At 41.5% G+C, this 22,340-nt stretch overlaps 1 protein-coding gene across 1 annotated transcript in view; it reads left to right on the plus strand.

The window, feature by feature from the left end:
* Positions 1-21,263, plus strand: part of bnc2 (basonuclin 2) — a 183,295-nt gene extending 162,032 nt beyond the window's left edge. The window contains 2 exon segments of the mRNA XM_034688639.1: positions 6,609-9,019; positions 15,523-21,263. Of these exon segments, the coding sequence (XP_034544530.1) occupies positions 6,609-9,019; positions 15,523-16,357 (3,246 nt within the window). The 3' untranslated portion in view covers positions 16,358-21,263.
* Positions 21,264-22,340: the final 1,077 nt, after the last annotated feature.

The following is a 22,340-nucleotide window of genomic DNA, read 5'->3' on the forward strand; positions in this document are numbered from 1 at the left end:
CTATTCACTTCTATTTCCTTTTACACAGTAATATGATGTGTTGATCACTGATACCGGGCAGAGGTCTATGTTTTGTCCTATTTAGTAAAGATGAAATTCAGAAAACTTTTGCAAATGTTGCTACTGGGGTTGCAGCAATTTTGAATTTAATGATCAGTGTTGTGAGAAACAACCCATACTCCCATACTGTTTTTAAAGCCCTAGCTCTCAAGTTTAACTTTTCTGAGCACAAGTTTAGCTAACAATTACTTGCCTGGGGGTTTAAGGTGATGAGGTTATTAGACAAAGAAGGAACAGAAATGACAGATACACAAAGACACAGTAGAAACATGTAGCTACGTGGCCAAAGAGCAAATTGTGAGCATATGTTAATGCACCTTCTCTGCTCCGGCATCCTGCCAAAATAGTAATCAAGACAAAGGAGATGTGATTTAAGAGGGAAAGAAAAGCAGGTTGTCAGCTCCCCCCCCCCTTCATCTCTACCAACACACACACACACACACATTGGACAGACAGACCATTTCTCAGCCGCCTCACTGCTCACCATTGGCCCTGGAGGGGGCACAGAGGCCCCCACATCTGTCTCCCAGGCCCACGACAGACCTGGTTACTGCATCCAGACCCAGCAGATCACACGAATCATCCTCAATTAATGTGAACCATCAGGCGTTCCCTCACTGCTTCTATCACTCTGCCCCTCTTCTCTGAGGCATCCCCACAAGCTCAATGCTAGGCCCGCTGGGTTTTATTCATTGACCACGGCTACGGTTTCTTAGCACAGTCGGGCAAGGAAAGCCAACATTATTGTATTGTGCAAAAACTGACAGGGAATCAATACAACAGTCCAGACCCAGACGTTGCTCACATGGAAGCACTGTGAGGTTCTTCAGAGGTTCTGAACTCGCAGAACAGCCAAATTTGCTCTGCAGTGCACCAGGGCCTGAAATGGCTTCCATGTGCCGCCCCATCTGCACCTCTGCTGGGCTGTAGCCAAAGGACTGTCCTTTTCACTTCTTAAAGATGCCGAGGCATGGATTTAAAACAAAAAGGGTGGTTGGGGAGGTCAGAGGGTTGGATGAGTCAGAGGTCAGGAGAACTTAGAAAAAGAGATGTTTTTGTTTTTAAATACAGATAATGAAAAAAGACAAGTCAGGGGGAAAAAAAGAAACAAATACTGTTCACTAAAAGACACCTGGAACATGAGGATGTGCCAGATTGTGACTCACCCATTTGTGGTTAAGTTCTCTGTAATAACCCCCCTCAGCTCCCCTCCCTACCCTTTTAGTCTGCACTGCCCTATAAATCTCACTCCAGTCGATTAGTGTGCCCTTAGCAACAACTAACACACAGTCATGAAATTTTAACCAAAGCCATGAGTTAAATCAGGTTGAGAGGTGAAGGCAGGGTATCTTGCGGCCAGTTGGTTGATCAGTGTGTCTGGGCTAGCGCAAAAAGCCCTGTGGCCTTTTCACATTTACTTACACCAGAGCCCAGCAAGATTTTTCTATGGCAGTATTGAACACATTGACCAAGGCAATGCCCTTTGTATGGTTGTAAGTCAAGTGATAAAGACAGAATTGCACCCAAAGAGCTGTCTGAATTTTAATCAGGAATAGGAAATGGAACCAGTGCACTATTCTCCACATTACACTAAAGAGTATCCAAGAAGCAGTGTAGGCAAGAGTGTTTTTTTAACTAATAAACCTGCTCATAAATAAGGCTGCTTTCTGATAATCGGATGTATCAAAAGAAACCACACAAATCTGCATTTTACCACAGATTTCAATTTGTATTTCCTGTCCCTGAAAGAAGCAATGACCCAGTGGCATAACTGTTTGTTCATAGGGATAATACTACTACTAAGATTTTATTTTTGATAATCTAATTATATATTTGTGTCATCTTGTATTTTATCAAATAGCTAATGCTCATTATATTGACATCCTGGTACAGGAAACTACAAGTTTCTGTGTCTGAAGTTAAAAAAAACTCATTAAGCATTCATGCTTGATACACAAGGTCACATCAAAAAAAGTAGCGCATTCTTTTGATGTGTACAGCATAAAGAGCAGTTTACCAGGATCACAGTGCAAATTTCACCCGCTATGATTCTTACAACTGTCCTCCACCCACATCTGGACAAGGCTTCTGATTTCCCTGTGGTCCATCACAGTAGAAGAAGTAGAGCTGGTTGTTCACACATGACCTATGACCTGCCACTGGGGAGCCAATGGGGGAGCAGCCTGTGTCTTGGGAGCTCTTGCCCTCTGATGTGATGGCTCCAGGCAGTGGGCTTTGCGTGAACCCATCCCCCATGGCACCCCTCGCCACTAGATCCTCTGCATTATTCATAAAGCCCGAGTTGGGGTGGGGAGAGAAACAGAATATGGAAAAGGAAGCAGCAAGGTTCAAGACCTTCTCAGATCACAAGGAACTTCTGCTTAACCTCCCTTGAAGTGGCGAACACAGGGATAGAGCAGTTTTTTTAAGGAACTGGATCTGAAAGCAGGACTGGAGATCAATGGGGTGTCCCTTGAGGCTTGGTGGAGATCGCATTCACTGCAAGGTGACTGGTGAATCAATGTGGTTCCCATGGTTCACTTTACAATTGTGAGAACTGATCCTCCTTATTGCAAATGATACAGTCTCATGATTGGTTGAGTTAGCCTTATGCTAATGTAGGTGTACCGGTGTACCCTCATCCTACACAGATTGAACAAATAGCTTTGTGTCAGTTTCTATGTTAACATGAATATGTAAACATCAGTGGTCTTGTATGACACATGCTTTTTCAGGGTCAGAGATCTCCCTCTTGATCTTCTGCAAAGAAGCACGGGTCAATACATGTTATTTATAGCAAATATTTCATTTATTCCATGCATGCATAGCACTATGTTCATCTCCACTGCCTGCCAAGCACACCAGTCATTTTGTATGATAGGTGATGATTAGTGAAAAGCATATACATGTTAAGCTGTTAATCTCTAATGCACACCATGGAACCAAACAACGCTGTACACCCCGGCTCTTAATACAGCACAGCACATAACCTTCTAATTGCTTAATTGCCTGATTTGTTTAAACTGACAGTAGTGCCCTGGCCCGTGACAAGACCATCATTTGCCCATCCTCATTGTCAGCAATTTGCAAGGTGGATTCCCCTCTACACACCCACTACACAACATCCAGTGCCACAGTGTTAGACACAGCCATGAATTAAGAATGCATTGCAGAGGCAGAGAGATGAATAAATACAGCCATGGCTAGGTTAATTCTGAGAGACATGAAGGCAGGCAGATAAAATAAACTAACAGCAGCATGCTGTCCAACAGATAAAGTGGGTACTTCATCGTCTCTCTGCTGTAATTATTGGCTAATAGTCATTAACCTGGCAAACAGAGGTTTAGCTGTATTGTTTAAAGGACTCTGGGATGCATAATGACAGACTAATATGTCATAGCACTGGGGGAGATGGGGGAGGGGTGGATTAATGAGATTTTACTGGAGGGAGTGTACAAGAAGAGGTGGGGCACGTCTGGAAAATATAGGGGAAAGAGGGCCACATTAAGCTAATTGGAAGATGAGTGCCTACTTGTAAAAGTGCTTCTAATGGCATATTTGTTTCTCTCACAGCATCACAAGGCTAATGCAGGGGAGTGGAGTTGTGAGACTTACTGTATTAAGGACTATCGAGTCTTGTGTTTGTCTGCAAATATGTGTCAGCAAATACTTAAGATATGAGTTTGAGTAAAACACATGAAGATGTTTTATGCAGTTCCAGTGCTTTTATCATTTCCCATGGCTGTAGTCTGTATTAAATGCTTTAGTCTAGAATTTAACATACCACTTTACAGTGACATATTATGAAGTGTAGTGGTTATGAATGAGGGACAGCAGTAGCCTTCTAAGAAAACTGCATTCTACTGAAAGGACTGTTGGCATCAACCACATCTGGTAGTTTTCACATGGACTGGCATGTAACCAATATGGTCCCCCACATCTTTTCCAAGACTTCTTTACTACAGACTTGACTTTGACTCTGTTCTTTAACCATGACCCCAACCCAGATGTTTGTTGACTTGTCACAAGTAGAGCTTGGATGGGCACCTTTGAACAGGGTCAAGTTCTTGGCAGGCTCTTGTTTGACTTCTTATGTTGAGAACTAAGCGTAGAAAGATTTGTAGAATTGCTTCAGCCCTTGATAACACTTCACACTCAAACAGTTTCTAAGAATTATTTTGAAATTGCCTCCTTTATGGGTGCTTGTAGTTCATTTAGTAAGAACGCTATTTCGATCTTAATTTGATGAGCAAAGATCAAATCCGGCAAGGAAATTCATACCAAGATGTCTAAAACTGGCAAAACTGTCCTATCAATGATCCCTAAAAAGTTATAGTGGTCTCTTTTGGTATTAACTGCTTCTGAAACAGGGCAACTATTCATTCATATAAAAGACTTAAAAAGCATTTAGAATTTTCCATGCTTCAAATCAGAGTATTTACATGTGTAACACTACAAAATGAATCTTTTGTTGTCATTTGAAAATACTAAAACACTGATCCACTTCTTAGAACTAGAATTTCTGAAGAAACGTGGCTATGGAACTATTTAAAGATTCACTTTCTAATTTGCTTTCATATTTTTTTTGTTTCAATGAAATCAGATGGAAGCACTAATGCCCAAATGGCCATGCAGTATGAAATAATAGTGCCCAAGCTAGAATTTAAAGTCATACCTCCAGGCAAAACTCCAGAGCGCACACAGAATGAAAGTGTAAAATGTTTTTTAATGTATATTTAACAACAAATACCCCAGTGACTATTGATGTTTCGTCTCAGAAGAATCTATTTCTCAAGTATATCTGAGGGCATGATATGAAACCGCTCACTTTTATTTTCACTGTTTTTCTGCTCTTCTTCCTCTGTGTCTCTCTCGTACTCTCTCCTTCGCTGTCTCTCTTTAAACATTTATCTTCTGTTTTCTCCTTACAGGCCCTTTGTGCTTTGTGATGTTGGTTTTTACAGCTTTTTACTCACCAGAGTAGCCATTTATCTTTTATAGATGCCAGCAGCTAGGAGCGCATCTGAAATGTTACCATTTTACGGTGACTAATTGTCATCACTTGCACTACTCCCTTGTCATTTGCACTGAGTCCCAAAGGATCCTGTGTGTGAAATGAAGTATTTACACTATGCTTCTCTTTCTCGCCCAACTACTTTCATCTTGCTCATGCAAACACTTGTAACGTTCAATGTTGTTTTAAAACAGCAAAAACAGAAACCATTTTACGCAAAAATGAGTTCAGTGGGCACCAATAGAATGGGCACCAATAGAAGTAGGTTCATAAAAAAGGACAAAATCACAAGGTCAAAAATAGGAGCCTAAAAATTGAATATCCAAACCACAAAGTTAGTTATATTATCTTTTCCCAGAATTCCTTGCCATCTATTGATGTCTGTCAGTGTTCCTCATTAAAATTAGTTATGTTTTTTTTTAGCTGCTAAAGTATCTATAAAAACACAGAGTGAGAGAAAAGCAAGGTGTTATGAATAATCCCCAAATTCTGTTTGAATTAAGAACAGCTTTTTACCATTCCTTAACCCCCCCCCCCCCCCCCCCCTAAAATAAAGAACCTGTGTATTCCAAAAGCTATTATTTAAAATATATTATTATTTTTGGTATTTAAAATTTTTGCACCTTTTAAGGATAGTTGCCTTGAATGAAGCATTCACAAACAGTTTTTATTAACAAACATTAACATTAGGATATGTCCTTTGTTCACAAAATATTTCACCATTGACATTCCGTATATGACTGACTGTGTGCTCATTGCTGTGTAACATATTAATGATAAACATTTAATGTAATGTAAGAAATACACTTTGTTTCTTTCATATGCTGCCTGCTTTATGATTACCTTAAATAAAGCTACTATCAAGGCCCACTCAGGCGTAACATTGGATAAAAATGATTTTTTTTTTCTATTTGATTGTCCAAAAACATTTTCTGATACATAGTATGACAGTCCCACCCTACCTTTAGCTTTTCACTGTCTTAGAGATGGGAAATGCTAAAAAGGAAGCGCTCATTGGCTTCCACTGATTATTCTATTATTACTGATAATTATTTCTACTCTGGCTGACACATTTTTGTTAAACATCCCTTGGTACAGTTTGTATACAGAGGGAGTCCCAGCAAGAGTTCACATCCTTACAAAGATATTTTTGTCAGTCTCATGAACACCCATACATCTTTGGGAATCACAGAGACCTAATCGCTCAGCCAATGCTTTTGATTTGTTTTCTTGAGACTCAATCTCTTGCCTTCTCTAATCACTATGGTATTATTTATCACATTTGCATGGCTAAATAAAATACAAGATGGATGAGTGTGAAGTAGAAGGTATACAGGGACAGTGAAGGAGTGAGATTTGAGACAAAGATCTATTAGATGCTTGTCACTCTGGGAGCCTCTGAATTGTGTGAGCAGAAAAAGCTTGCCCTTGCAAGCTAACCCCTGCTCTATCTTTTCTTTTGACCACACTGATTATTCACAATCAATAATGGTTTTTATTTTTGTCTTCTTTCTTGTCTGTTCTGGGGCACTAGGATGCTGCAGGCAAGGTGCTGGACCGCTGGACCATCATGTCCAGAGAAGAAGAGATCATCACCCTGCAGCAGTTCCTGCGCTTTGGTGAGACCAAATCCATCGTGGAACTGATGGCTATTCAGGAGAAAGAAGGTCAAGCGGTTACTGTGCCCTCCTCCAAGACAGACTCTGGTATTAGGACATTTATTGAAAGCAACAACAGGTCCCGCAGCCCGGGGCTCTTGACACATCTGGAAAACAGCAGCCCCTCAAGCATTCACCATTTTGAGAACATCCCCAACAGCTTAGCATTCCTCTTGCCCTTCCAGTACATTAACCCAGTCTCTGCTCCCATGCTTGGCTTGCCTCCCAATGGCTTACCTATGGAGCAATCTGGTCTCCGAATCCGAGAGCCCAACCTGCCAAATCAAGGTGAACAGGTGGAGACCAGTGAGTCAGAAGTGTCCCTCTCACCCTTCCGCACAGGCCAGAGCCCCAGCCGCGGAGCTCTGGGAGTCATGAACAACATTGAACCCAAGACGGAGCCTAACAACAGGGCATCACCCATCTCACCAACCCCTTCAACCCAGCAGGCTCAACAACAGCAGCAACAGCAGACACCGCTACAGCAGCAGCAACAGCAGCAAGGCCAACAACAATCCCAAAGTCAATCTCAACAATCCAACAGCTTGAGTGATCACCAGGTCCACCACCACCACCACTTTGTAAAGGACGAGCACTCTAAATCCATCAGCAGTGCTTCCTTCTCCTCCAAGATGCATCGCATGCGCAGAATGGGATCCACCTCACGTAAGGGTCGTGTGTGTTGCAACTCTTGTGGCAAAACCTTTTATGACAAAGGCACACTTAAGATACATTACAATGCTGTACACTTGAAGATTAAACACCGTTGCACAATTGAGGGCTGCAATATGGTCTTTAGCTCACTACGCAGCCGCAATCGCCACAGTGCCAATCCGAATCCAAGGTTGCATATGCCCATGCTGCGAAATAACCGTGACAAGGACCTAATTCGTTCCAATTCAGCCCCTGGTACACCTGTCATCTCAAGCACCAAGAACGGTGGCTTCACACTCACCAGCCCTGGAAGACCGCCACTGGGCTTTACTACTCCACCGATTGACCCAATGCTCCAGTCACCCCTGCAAAGTCCACTGGTGTTCCCCACCCTCAAGTCAGTGCAGCCAGTCCAGCCAGTGCCCCCATTCTATCGTACACTACTGTCCCCTGCGGACCTTGTCAGTCCCCCAGTGTCACTGCCCACCAGCCCCATTCTGCCCACTACCACCAACAGTACTACCCTGATGGAACACCAACAACAGATCCTGGCTGCTGTGGCTTCACACAATAATGTCCATTTGTCAGACACAGGACACATGTCCCACCGCTTACATACATCTAGTGCCAATCACGATCTCTCCACTGGCAACTGTGACCCCACGCCCAAAAAGAAGCCTCGTAAATCTAGCATGCCAGTGAAGATTGAGAAGGAAGTAATTGATGTGGCGGATGATTATGATGACAGAGACGATGACGAGGATGATAACCTCCACCATAATCACCACCATCACCAGTCATCCCTCCTTCACAATAATATCAAAATTAATGGTAACTGTAACAGCAACAATAATGGTAGTGCTGGAAATCACAGTGGTGGCAGTGGGCAGCAATCCCCTTCCCAAGATGAGATGAGCCCTGGCATAGCTATGAGAGGTATGATGAGACAAAGTGAAGATGAATGCCGGGAAGGGACTGGTAGTGACAGCAGGGGTGGCAATGACCTTCAAGGCTCTGGTGAGCTACGCTGTATGGACAGTTTCACCTCTGAGGACCAGGACCATGAGAGAGACTTTGAGAACGAGTCTGAAACTTCTGACTCCAAAATGTTTTTCCGTGATGAGCTGATAGATGTAGATGAACAGCAAAAACACATCAGGGGTGGAAGGTGTCTGGACAAGGAACAGGAAGATGAGGGTGGTGAGGAAGTCCATTTAAGAAAGGAAATGGAAGGAAAAGGTCATTCCTCACCCTCCCCTCATCAGCCCCCTATAAAGATAAAGGAAGAACTAAACGATCCTACCTATGATATGTTCTGCATGGGTCAATATGGCCTCTACAATGGCGGCATGGCTGCAGCTGCTGCTGCTGCAGCAAGCATGGCTGCTCTTCACGAGAGCTTCATCTCTTCAATGGGCTATGGTGCCAGTCCACCAAAATTTCCTTCTTCTCAATCACCAGACGGAGATCCATGCTCAAGTCCGGACCCGAAGATCTGCTATGTTTGTAAGAAGAGCTTCAAGAGTTCCTATAGCATGAAACTGCACTACAAGAATGTGCACCTCAAAGAGATGCATGTGTGCACTGTGGCTGGCTGCAACGCTGCCTTCCCTTCCCGGCGAAGCCGAGACAGGTTAGTCCTAGAACTAAAATAACTATTCATTTCACTATTGTGACAGCTGCAGGTAGGTTCAATGGCAATTTGAAGTGTAACAGCTATCCTAATTGAATTAAAGGCCACAAATTTACAGAATGTACTTGACTGATTTGTAATTTTAAGAGTTGTTTTATTTATTTTTTGTTTATCTGTTTCAGTAATAAGCCATTTCATTGTAAAACAAGATTTTGCTGCAGTATTTCTTAGCTGCGTGACATAAATAGGCCTCCACCAATAGATAGACTACTACCGAACATCTGTTAGCTAAAGTAACACTAAATTGATTCAGGGACATCTGCTCCATGTCATGTCAAAGTTCAGACAAGTAGGGTGTCGGGATGAGATACACATACACAATTTTAAATAAGCACCAGGCCATACCTATCAACCCTGCAGCTGGAGTGCGTTGTTTACCTGCCCTCATTGCCTCACCTTGTCACAGAGAGGTGAAGGCGCATAAATTAACATAGACAGCTGTTTGTCAAACCACTGCATTTATTAGCGCATTAGAAGGTGAGGTTAGCCGTATTCACCTGGGCTTGTTAGCACATCAGTCCCACAGACTCATCCCACAAATTTTATACACTGCCACAGCACTGACAGAAGGTTGATGCTACAACACATGATGGAGGTATACAACTTCACGAGTGCCCTGGGATAGCAAGTGCTCCAAAAGGGATATCAAACATCTTGTTTTTTCTCATGGGAATGCTTTGTGTGCTAATTTAGCAAGCATTTAGTCTTGCTAAATGAATTGTATTGCTTTAAAATTCCTCACATGAGTAGAAAAAACGCACCTCATAATTTATAAAATGAGAGATAATTGAACTTAAAAAAATATATTTCATATAACATCCAGGACAAATGACACATCTTTGGATGCAAGGGGCAAGCTGCAAATTACTTAACACTCCAATTGTCCAACAAATCTTTCCTAGCAGAGCCCCTCTGCATCTCTTCCTCCACCAGTGCTATCTCTCTGTGCCAAAACTGGCTTCTCTTTTCCACCTCAAGCTTTTTTTTACATTTGTTTTTTTGGGTTGCAATTGTTCCCACCACTGTTTGTTCATTAGTAATATATAAATAGAACAGGTAAATTCAGCACTCTATTGGAATGACTGAGGATGGGGAGAGGGAGCGTGGCACAGGAAATCAGTTTGCAGCAGAAGACAGAAAGCTAGAAAAGTATTTGTCCTCTTTACATCGTATCTTTTTTTTAATTATGTCTTAAAAATGAATTAGAGGTAATAAATTATTGTAAAAGCCAACAGGAGTGATACTGAGGAGATCTGTCAAATGGAAACAAAATTCCCAAACTACCTCACTTAGTAAAAATCTGCAGATAGTGGTTGTTATGTGGGCAATGTAAAATTAAAAAGTGAGAGTAACATTTCTACAGCTGCCCTGCTTTTTTTTTTAGCTGATTGGTAATTTCATGCCCTCACTGGAATCTCTTGTCATGATCCTATGATGGCTCCTGAAAAATAAACTGCAATATTGGAGGAAACATAATTTTGATCTGAGAATGGGGACAAAAATCTATGGGTACAATGTAGGAGCCTGAGAAAATCACAAAGGGTTCAAAATTCCGACCATATTGCCAAGAAAAAAGGAAACCTCAGTTTGAACTCTTCCTTTGCTTGCTCTCTTCCTGTGTCAGTTTGCTTGTGGTGAATTCATCCATGGTGACAACACTAGCATATAAATGCAAACAACCTATAAGTGATAAAGGTAACATGATGGCAATGAGGGACAATTTGTGATGGAAAAATAATGTAACCTCACTACTATACAGCTCTTGTGAGTGAGACCGAAACGCACAATTGTTTCCATACCATATGATTATTTTTATATACTTTCTACACAAAGGATAAATTCTTGGAAGCATATGGGACATATTATTCTCCTGCTGGTTCAAACAGCGAACAGAATAACAGAAAGAAGGGCATCACATAGTTAGGGGAATAATAGGGCTTTGAGACGAGGCAGTACACAAGCTGGGCTTTTTTCAAATCTGTCCCTAGATAATTTACTAATGACATAATGTATGTTTGAGTATAATGGTTATTGTAGCCATAAAACGGAAATCTAATTTACTTGTTTTTCATATGCACATTTGCTCTGATAAGATGAAGAAACCACAGGTATATGGTCATGTGCACAAAAAAATGTCAATACATTTGATAACTAGTAATTCAAATTCACCAAACTACATTTTATCACCAGATTGTTATTTATCTTTTTTTTTTTGGCAACAAAATAAAGGTTAACAAATAAAAAGCATCTTTGTCCGATAGTTCACCTCAGACATAAATTATGGATAAAAACAACACTTTGTACTTTACAAAAAGATCTGTTTGAAAAGTTAAAATACAACCACATTGAATTTTAATAAGTAAAAGGCTAACCAGGGGTCATTTTAGTTGTTTTTAAAGCGGAATAATACACACTTAAGCAGGGTTGCCCTGCTTACTCTTCTCAATACCTCCCAAACAGCTGTTGACATCCATCAACAGGGAAGTCCAACTTCCTCTGCATACCTGATTAGTCCATTGACCGAGTGAAAAGCCAAAGGCACGTAAACACCCCATCAGACAGCAGCATCAAAAGCTCCCGAATCAAAGTAAAGAAGAAAACGGAGGAGAGATCATTTGATCTACTGAGAAAAACAGCCCAAAGAGCCAATGACATTGTCAGAGTGGGAGGCACTGTAAATGTTCTGCCATGAGGAAAAAATATCACTAGAGTTTGTTCAGTGAAGATCCCTGCACTATTTCTAAGACTTGAAGATTTCACAGACATAAACAAATATTAATGGACATGAGTAGTGCACACACATACAACCATGAATACAGGGAAGGATAATTTAATGTGCTCTTGAGCAGCCATGGGTGTTTTTTGAGTGTAAAACAGAGACAAACAGAAGAGCTACATTTGGTTTTACAGTGGGGTATTTTCTCCCAGCCTCACAGCTGCCTGCTGCACAGAGGTAGATTATTTCATATTTATTGTGGGGGAGCGAGCAGCGTCGGCAGAAGTGTTGAAGAGGTTGCATGATTAACTGCTAGGAAGACACGCGTACCAGTAATCATCACTATCATTGGCCTCGTTAATCATATTTCTAAACCGGTGACAAGACTTGACTTTTTTTTTTTTTAAATTGGCCTATCTTGCATCTCTTTTTTTAACCTTCAGTCTAACATTTTAACCTGCTTCTGAGCCACTTCAGAAACTAGGTGTCCTTACTCTTCCACATTCCCATGGTGCAGCAGCGCACAGCCTGTGGTCCCTGCACGGGCCGCTGCAAACGGAGAGAGTGAAGGTTAATTATGTTGGAGAGTCTCTTTCCTCCCCTCTCCTTCCTCTCTCTGTCTCCCTCTCTTTCCCTCTGTCTCCTCTCAGCATGTGGGCCCGCTCCGCAGCTTCACAATCAGCTCTCTGTTTGTCTCTTATAAACAAAGGGCACGCTGCTCATAGAGAGAATATGTTAGCAAAACTCGCTTACCCTGATTTCAAACTATGTGCTAATTAAAATACTTGAAATATAACATCCCTTTGGTTTATCACAAAAGTGTCCTTGTGATGTTTTTTATCAGACTAAGGGGAATTATTTTGCTTTCTGGAATCAATAAAATATAGATACACATTCTCATGTCATTAAATTTGAATTTCTTTCAACTTATTTCTTATTTTTAAAAATGTATTGTTATTTTCAATGTCTATGCACTCATTTAGGGTTCTCACATTCTGTTCTTCTAACCTATGGAGTTGAACAGACTATAACAATGCAAAGTAGATATAACAGTGACAGAGAGTGATAAATGTTTCTAACACTGTTGTCCTCCCACTTACACACTAAACCTCATAACGCACCCTAAATGACAGGAAAGACAAAGAACCACTCGTGTCAGTTTAATACCACTCAGCCCTTCATCTCATTTACACATTATGAGTCATTTAGACAACATACACACACACACACACACACACACACACACACACATGCACTGACACAAAAACAAGGGCAAGGGCCATCAGATGAACCTAAAGATGATTAACGCCGGTTGGGACAGGCACACTCTCACTCTTCTTCCTCCTCTGCACAGTCAAAAATGGGCTCTCTCGAGGCCTCCCCCATCTTTTGGGCAAAGATGAGACTGTCAAATTGGTTTGCCAGGCACATTACTAGCCAACAGGGAGGTAGAGATGGAGGAAGGGGGGGACTGCAGAGTTAGGTTAGGGGGAGGAAAAATACTGAAGTGGAGTGATGGAGGTGGAGGGATGGAGAGAGGGGGAAATGGGGCAGAAATTCTAAATTTGATAAATGAAGGGATAAGTGCATTATGCACAGTGTGTGTGGATTTAGCTGACTTGTTTTGATCATTCAGGGCAACGAGGTACTGCCAGCACAGGAGTTAAATAATAATGTTTATGCAAATGTTCAGAAACTCTGCTCTTTTCCCCTCTTTAGAAATTAAATCATTTTCAAACGCTTACAAATGATACATCATTAAGTGGCTTTTCTCTTCCCTTTCATTTTGTTTTCATCCGTAATTTATTTCTAAAATAGATTGAAAAAACTGCAGTAAATATGTTTATTTTCATGAGATGTTGCTGTGATATTCTAACCATGTGGTGTGCATTTTGAGTGTTTAAAATGGCAACTGTAACTATAGCGCAGACTACTTTCTGCATGATATTTAGCATGTTGACTTTAGTGTCTTTAAGTGAGATAGCCATGGTTAACTTAGAGCTTATTAGCAGTGAGAAGGTGTTGTATTAGAGATGGAGACATGTTGCAAAGGACCTGCCTACCTGAGCATCATCAACAGCATCCTGAACTTCAGGCTTAATTGAGCAAATGTGGCCCCCCTATGTCAAAGCTTGCTGCTTGATATCCCTAAAGAAATTGTGCACATTATTTTACGTATTGATGAATAATTAAGATATATCTTATACTGTCCTAAAACACTCTGACCTGCCCACAATGTCCACACGTGTATTCCACTAGACCGGGGTAACTGCTCCACAGACATTGAATCATGACTTCCATATTTTTGCCATAAGCCTGCACCATATGGGTGTAACTGTACTATCAAAGGATAAAGAAGAACAAAGGATTTATATAGTCCTTTTGATCGAAGTCCCACTATATGGAAGTAGTATATTTTCTGTTTTTCCCACACATACACGCAAACAGACAAAAGTATGTGCAAGTGCACACACATGCAGTGACAGCCACGGCCAATCGATTTGCCACACTCTCTCTCTCCTCAATGCTGACGATGCTCGAGTGGACGGGCTCCTGGTTGCTTGGTTCACAGAAAAGGGTCCCTGAAATGAATGTATTTCTACCTCTTGCAGGACAATGTCGGATAGGGAAGTAAATAATTAAAGGAAAGGGACCCTTTTTGACTGCATCAACCCTGCCACTGCTGGTAAGCTCTACTATCCATTGTGACTCCATTTTTGCCCGTCCTGCCAAGGATGACCGTTTTTTTGTTTTCTGCCTTTTCAGTTTTTTGTTTTGTAATACACACGTGCCCTCCCTGCATGGAAACCCTTCACATTAAAGGCACTGAGTGTTTGCTTTTCACTTATTTAAGTGCTGACCCAATATGAGAGGACTGGTCTTTGTGAATGTTCTACATGACATTGGCCATTAGTTAAGTTTCCTTTTTAGTGCTATGCCGTTTAATTGTGAACTGTGTGCCATTGGTTCCCTTTTCTTAGTCTGACTTGGCAACTGTGAAATTGGAGCATTGAAAACGATTATCAAGCCCATTTCACCTTGCATTTTTTAGGCATGGCTTTCTTTGCTAACTGGAATCCTCACTAATGGTATCATGGCTTAAGCATGGCACTTGTTACTTAGTTTCTTTGATCAGCAGCAGCACACTGTGTGATACAGTTTGCCTTGTGTTTCGGCAAAAATGCCCATCTTAATTAAATCCAAGGCTACATAAAGACATGTTCATTGAGGTGCTCGATTAAGCCACCTCCAATAGGGAACGAATGCGATAATGCTGTCAGGGCCTAGTGCTAATATGCTATCCAGTTCCCCTCGATTATCACATTACCACAGCTCGAATCAATTGATAAACTCCCATTCAATATGGTGGAGTATTTAATTGAGTCAGAGTCTATTGGATTTGAGGGCTGTGCAGTGCAGACATGCTGACAGCAGTAAACACTAGCAGGATGCTCTCTTTCTCTGTGCAATCTTAGATCACTTTTCTGGGGAGAGATGCTGGGTGAATTTCTGTCTGTGTGCTCACATCTATCTATCCTGGTGGATAGATTAATTTCATTTATTGTGGTTTTAAGATATTGGATCTTTCTACAACACAAGTCAGATAACTTGAGAAGATGAATTATTTAATTTGCAATACTTTGGGTATTATGCATTTGAGATTGAGCATTCCTCGTATGCTAGCTGAATTGTTATCTATAACTTTGGCTGTCTTCTTTTACTTTAGGCACAGCTCCAACATCAACCTGCACCGCAAACTGCTGACCAAAGAGCTGGACGACATTGTCCTGGATCCCCAACTCACGCCACTGCCCAAGGACCTGCGAGCCGAGTTATTTGCAAAGATCTACGGTGGACACCACATGGGCATGGACCCTTTGGCCAGGATGGGCATTGGAGGCGCTAGCCTCGGGCCCACGGGCCTGAACCACAGTATCCGTTCCCCAATGAGCATCGAGTATCCCATTCACCCTTTCAACCAAAACCTTAGACACCACCACATCAACGGCTTCTCCCGCGGTCAGCCAGACGACTACACAGTGTTGGACCTCAGCACCACATCCAGTGTTCAATCCAGCGGCAGCATCCACTCCTCCCACGAGTCAGACGAGGGCAGTGATGAGGGCATCCTCCTGGATGACCTCGAGGAGGAGGAGGGAATGGAGGAGGAGGAGGAGGAGGAGGAGGAGGGCAACAGTGAGGGGGAGGACTGCTCCCAGCGAGCTGAGGGGCGGGCTGAAGGAGGACATCGGGACGAGACTGGAGAACTAAGAGGAGATGGACAAGGTGAGGGGATGGAAACTTCCCCCTCGCCATTCCTCCTTTCGTCCACGGGGGGCAGTAACGGAGGCGGCAGTGGGATCCTCTGCAACATCTGCCACAAAATGTACAGCAACAAAGGGACCCTGCGCGTGCACTACAAGACTGTGCACCTGCGTGAGATGCACAAGTGCAAAATTCCTGGTTGTAATATGGTGTTTAGCTCTGTGCGCAGTCGCAACCGACACTCTCAGAACCCCAACCTCCATAAAAACATGCCCTTTGCCACAATAATAGACTGAATAATGACTTACTACTCTCCCACTGTCAGTCTGCCTGCTCCTCCCTTCATTCCTCACCCTTATTCCTCCTCAAATTAGCTTTTAACCCCAGCCCAGGGCCATGAAATACAAGCTAAATGCCTGTATGCCTCCTGCCCATCTTCTATAAATCATAGCAAGACATTTCTATGTCCCTCTATTAAATTCATCGACTCTAAATACAATTTAATATTGTGACCTTTGACTTTTCCTTCTTTGGAAGAACAGGATGACGCTCTTAAGCATGGAGTTTGCTTTATTATAAAACTCCAAGTGATTTTTTTTTGGTAAGCCCCTCCACTTTTCCTTTCAAACGTCTCCCCACTTTGTTTTAATGTCCGTCTCCAAAGAATCTATTCAAACTCTTATTTGTGACTTTGCCTGCAGAAATGATAGTATTGAGAAAAAAAAAGAAAATCTTCTTGTTGTATTTGTGTAATGATAGCTTTTAAATGAACCCCTTACAAAAGCATGACAGCTTCATTTGTAAATAATGTCCCAAGAGGCTTTTGGTGTAAAAGAGTTGTGTTGATGGTTGTTTGCTTCTTTTTCTCTCTCTTTATGGTTTTATGTTACAGTCCAGTACAATACTTCCAGCTATAGGCAAGAAAGAGGTAGCATCGTACTAGCTTGACTCATTTATGTTAGCTTCAAAGACACGTTTTTAAACTGAGTCCTAGGAAAAAAAGAATATCATGTGGCTTGTTTTATCTACTTGTTAGATATTCAGAGGTTGCCGGCATGCTTTTTTAGGCTCCTACACTGATATCATTCTCTGTATTTCTATTGATTTTTTTCTGTTTGTTATGTTTATGAGCTTTAGTATACCAATTAAGTTTTGCACTTTGCATCTATACAAGGGGATGTGTAATATTATTATAATGAGGACTTTTGCAATGGTAAGTTTAGGTGTTGTTTAGGGTCACCAATGGCTACAGTGCCAAGGGAAATGTCAGTACCTTCAACATTCTTGTGCCAGTTTCTTTTTGCACGCCAAACACAGTCTGACAACAGAAGAAAATCTTACCTCCCTGAACAAAAAAACAAGATCTTCCCCATCCCCAAACATCGCATTTATCAAATGTCTCCAAAGTGTCTTGTTTCATAACAAACCCAGGTGTGACTGATCATAAACTGCTGTTTCACAAACACAGAGGAGTTCAATATTCATATATTCTCTTTTTCATTTTGTTGAAGAAATTACGAGTGGAATGTTGCCGGTAATGATCACAGTTCTTACTTCAGATGTTCAGTGGGGTCATTTGTGTACAGCGTGAAATTATTGTGACACTGTCAAACAAAGTTACCGATGCAAGAATGCCATCATGCTTGTTCACAAAATAGGCATCTTAGTGAAAAATTGCTGTCCCATTGATTTAGAAGAAAAAGATGAAAATAGTCCTTCAACTGTGACCAAAACAAGAGTGTTTTTCAGTGTGACCTTGTACCAAAATCTGCCCCGTTAGATGAATACGATGCACTTGAGTCTTAAATATTTTGCTGTGATTTTTTCAGTACTGGTTCCCATTGCTGATTGCCGGCTACAAATGTACTCTATAAAAAAAGAGTTTTTATCTGGCTGTTGTTCACAGCCATTTTGTCCAAGACTGTCTCACGGTACAAGTATTTCCAGTAATTGGGCAAAGTAGCCAAGGGAAGGGGTATTTATTGGTACGTGATGTATCTTCATGGAGATGTTTTTGTCCAGTATAAGAATATTTTTTTGTAAAAACATAAAAAAGTAGACATTTTTTCCTTAGTTTGACTTCTTTATCAATGTATTAGCAATGCCATGTGTTACTATACAAAGAGATCGTCTCTTACCTGACTGGTGCTACACACAGAGGGAAAAATATGCAGTGTTATGTGGTGTGCTGTACAGTATTCACAACACCTTACATCCATAACAGTGTTCACTTCCATTTGTTTCATACGTAAGCCATTTTGCAATATAGACATGACCTATTCTGTTGAAATACTTCATGTCTTTTTTTTTTTAAAGACTCCACTTCTATGACACGTGCAGTTTTTAGTCCTCTGTTCTCTGAGATAAAATGAGCGAGGCAGAGAAGTGAGGCTGATGGAAAGGTTGCGGAGGTGGAAGGCTGACTAGGGAGGAAAGGATGACAGCAAGGATCATTAAAAATGTGCTGCTCCTCCGTTACCTGGAGGCGTCCCTGCCATTCTAGCTTCTTCTGTCTAATAACTCACTTGTCACTTCGTTACACTGCCAGACGCCAAGGTTGCTGACAAGACGGTGACACTGACAGAAAGAGAAAAAGAAAAGAGATGGTGTGCTACGAACAATTCAATTACCCTCATTCAATTTAGTTGAATTTAATCCACCTATTCATTTTCTACATGTGCTTTTTCTTATTCACAGTCGCTGATAATTCAATTCAATTCCTTTCTCCCACTCTGTTTCTCTCTTTGTCTGTCAGAGCACAGTCATTTAACAACCGCCTTACCCATTTCTTCAACCCGCCACTCACTTACCACCTCCACACCCCACAGCGCAGGTCCTACAGGGACACACACTAATAGTGTATGCTTAAGTTCACCGGACGGCCATGGCATAGGAAAAAGGGATGGGTAATTGCCTGTTTATCCCAAGTGAAGGGAAAATTGAGTACAGGAACCCCTGCCTTCTCCCAGGAGTGGGTTTCACTGAGGCGCTTGCTGCCTCATTCACTCATTCAATCCCCCCGGCCCCCGCTCTGGCAGAAATAAAAAAGTGCTACTCCAGGAACCCTGCTGACAGCTGTCTCTCCAGCACACACACACACACACACACACACACACACACACACACACACACACACACACACACACACACACACACACACACACACACACACACACACACACACACACACACATGCAGATTCACATGTGCTTCCTACTTACAGGCCAGAAGGATGACAAGATCTAGATGACTTGTTAACCTCTAGTGATGTGGGAGACAGGGGCAGAGACAAATAAAGAGTATTCTTTCTACAGGAAATGAAACTCTCCATCCAGCATTAACATTATAGCTGCTGCCACAACGCATAAATCTAACATTCCATTATGGAGAGTGATGTGAGATAGCTCTGAGTCCGGCATGGAAAGGCAGAGGCCTTTATTATTATTTCATTTTAAAAACCTCAATGCCATTAACAGCTAATTATTTTTTAACACACAACCCAGTGACTAGTTAAGAAGGAAATCTATTAAAAGATTGATTCAACTCTCAAAAATCAGAGAGCTGTTCATAACCAACATATCTTAAAATATGCCCAATAACCTTTTCAATCTGAAAAGAAACAACTTTTTCACATTTCTTGAGTCGTGTTCTTTGCTAACATTTTTTTAAGCACAAGCTGCAGTGCATGACCTCTCTATCTGTTTGCTGTGTGTGCAAGACCAAAAAAACCTGAATATTAGAGAAGAGATTCCCTTATAACACCCTTATCCTACCTCCTACGGGCTGCTTCTGAGTCCTGCATGGTGCTGGTCATGCCAGCAGAGCTGAAAGCTGGAAACAGAGCTGAGAAAAACATGCAAACGACTGTCCGGCATAGCCAGGGATACAGACGGCACGAAAGCGGAGAGACAGTGGAAAGGGATTGGGTTTTTTAGAGAGTGGTCTAGCTGGAGCCTTTCGGCAGTCACTTAACAAGGCAGGGGAGAAAGAGAGTAACACAGGGAGAGAGAGAAAGAGAGCACAGCAGCAGGGCCAGGGCTCCCAGGACTCATCGCCAGCTACTTCTTGATTGTCTGCTGGAGACCGATAGAGCCGCCCCTCACATCTCCACCCCTCTCTCCCACACTCTCCTCTCCTCTGAGAAATGACCACCAATTTGTCCCTTTCCTCTGAGAAAGCCCCCAATCCAATCTTTGTCTTTTTTTACTTCTCTGATCACATGGGCCCAGGTGCATTCTGCTACCTAGTGACCGGGCGGTGGATGAACAGGAACGCGTCACTTAGAGCACCTCATTGGCTCAGACCACTGGAGTGAATCTTAAATATTTGATTAGAAGAGCGTCAGGCATCAATTATTCTGTAATTCTACACAGCACACAGAGGGGACAGCGGTTGACCTGTTAATCACTGTCCATTTTGTTCACGTCACAAAGTGAGTTAGTACAGTAAATGTAAGCAGAGAGGATGGGAGGTAAAAACGCATGCAAACAGTCCAGTTAATGTAGCTCATGGAACAAAGTGGGATTAAAATGTTTGATGGGAAATTATGAGAAATATGCAGATAGGAGGAAAATACAGACGTACAGTGTGTGGGTTTGTATAGATGCTTCAGTCTCATGTGTTATGTTCTAAAATAATACCCTTATTAATTTGAACTGGAACCTGTGAAATGTCAATGATCCTGAAAAAATACTGTAAATTCACATAATGTTTTCCATTGTGCCAATTATATTTTACAGTCTTAAAGTATAAATAAGCTTGAAGATTTGGTGAATTTTAGAATTTTTTTTCACTTGTGTTTTTTTGTGTATCAAATGCATTTTCGTCTGTGTCTCAAAGAGCCCGTGTTATGGCACTGGCACTTGACAGTGTTGCATGGCTACAAAGTCGCACTGCAAAGAACAACACTTTGGTGTCAAAATGGTGATTTGGAAGCCTCATGAATACTGTATGTTACCTAAACAGGTGTTTCCGAATTGGAGACGGGAGGAAAAAAAGGTCCTCTTTTTAAAAGACTCTTCTTTTTTTTCTTTTCTTTTTTTTTTTTTTTGCCTTTCTTGTATTTGTTTCTGTATCATAACTGTCTATGGTTTTTGCATAAAATGCATAAGGGTTTTGGGATGTAAATGGAATTTTATTCATATTTTGTCCAAATACCTCTTGTAATTTGTATCAGAATTCTTGTACAATTTTTATATTAAAGATTTATCAGTCACTGGCACTTTGTCATAACATTTTATTCAAATGTGGAGGCCCTGAACATACTAGATAATTACGTAATTGTGATATTTGGTGCATTTTATCATAGTTAAGTAGCTTGAGAAGACACCATTCTTAATAATATGGAAAAAAAATTACAGAGCCCCAGAATGTGTCAATCAAGCCTTTCTAACAAGACACTCTGATTTCAGCAGGTTTCTACCGGCCTCTTTAATTACCCTGTGATAAAAATCACTGGGGAAAAGGCTATCTTGACCAATTAGTGGACGATTAGATTAACAGAGTTATTAAAAGATGTACTGGCATGGGGAGAAGGTGCTGCTGGTCTTAGCAAATTAGTAAGATGGTCACTGAAGGGGGGAAACAGAGGACACACAGCCCCTTTGTCTGATCGTACCCTGAAATTAAATTAGATGTAGGCCTATATGTGACGGCACCAATGTTATGCAAAAGAAATCTAACTATAGGTACTTGATATACATTTTTAGAACTATAAATATTTGCTTCACCAGAAAAACCTTTTTTGTTAAAAAACAACATTTTTCATCTCTTTGCACAAGCTTTAAGCACAAGCAAACATACAACTTTTTCGTGTATGACTCAGCAGAAAAAAATATAAAATGTAAAAAAAATTCAAACATGAGCATCAGCCAATAAAAATGAGCCATTTAGAGCTGGACAAATGGTGCGATACTGACGACAGATACTGACAGCAAGACTGAACAAATGCAGGGTCATTTTGCAAAAGCGACCTGTGCTGACATCATTTGCTGTGACTGGAGGTCATATTACAAATTGATATGAGCTCCAGCAGGGATGTCATGTTTGCTCTGGTAACCAACAGGAACATAACACCCCCTCCTTCCCCTCTGTGAGATTGAAGGAGTGACACAGGCCTTATTGACCTTGAATTAGACACCAGTCCTCTTTGTCACACACCAATTCCTTGATCCCCTGTCATTGCTGATAAGTGCACAACACACATACAAATACACACACACATACAAATACACACACACATACAAATACACACACACACACACACACACACACACACAC

The sequence above is a fragment of the Notolabrus celidotus genome, chromosome 7, assembly GCF_009762535.1.
Source record: "Notolabrus celidotus isolate fNotCel1 chromosome 7, fNotCel1.pri, whole genome shotgun sequence".
Taxonomy (NCBI): Eukaryota; Metazoa; Chordata; class Actinopteri; order Labriformes; family Labridae; genus Notolabrus; species Notolabrus celidotus.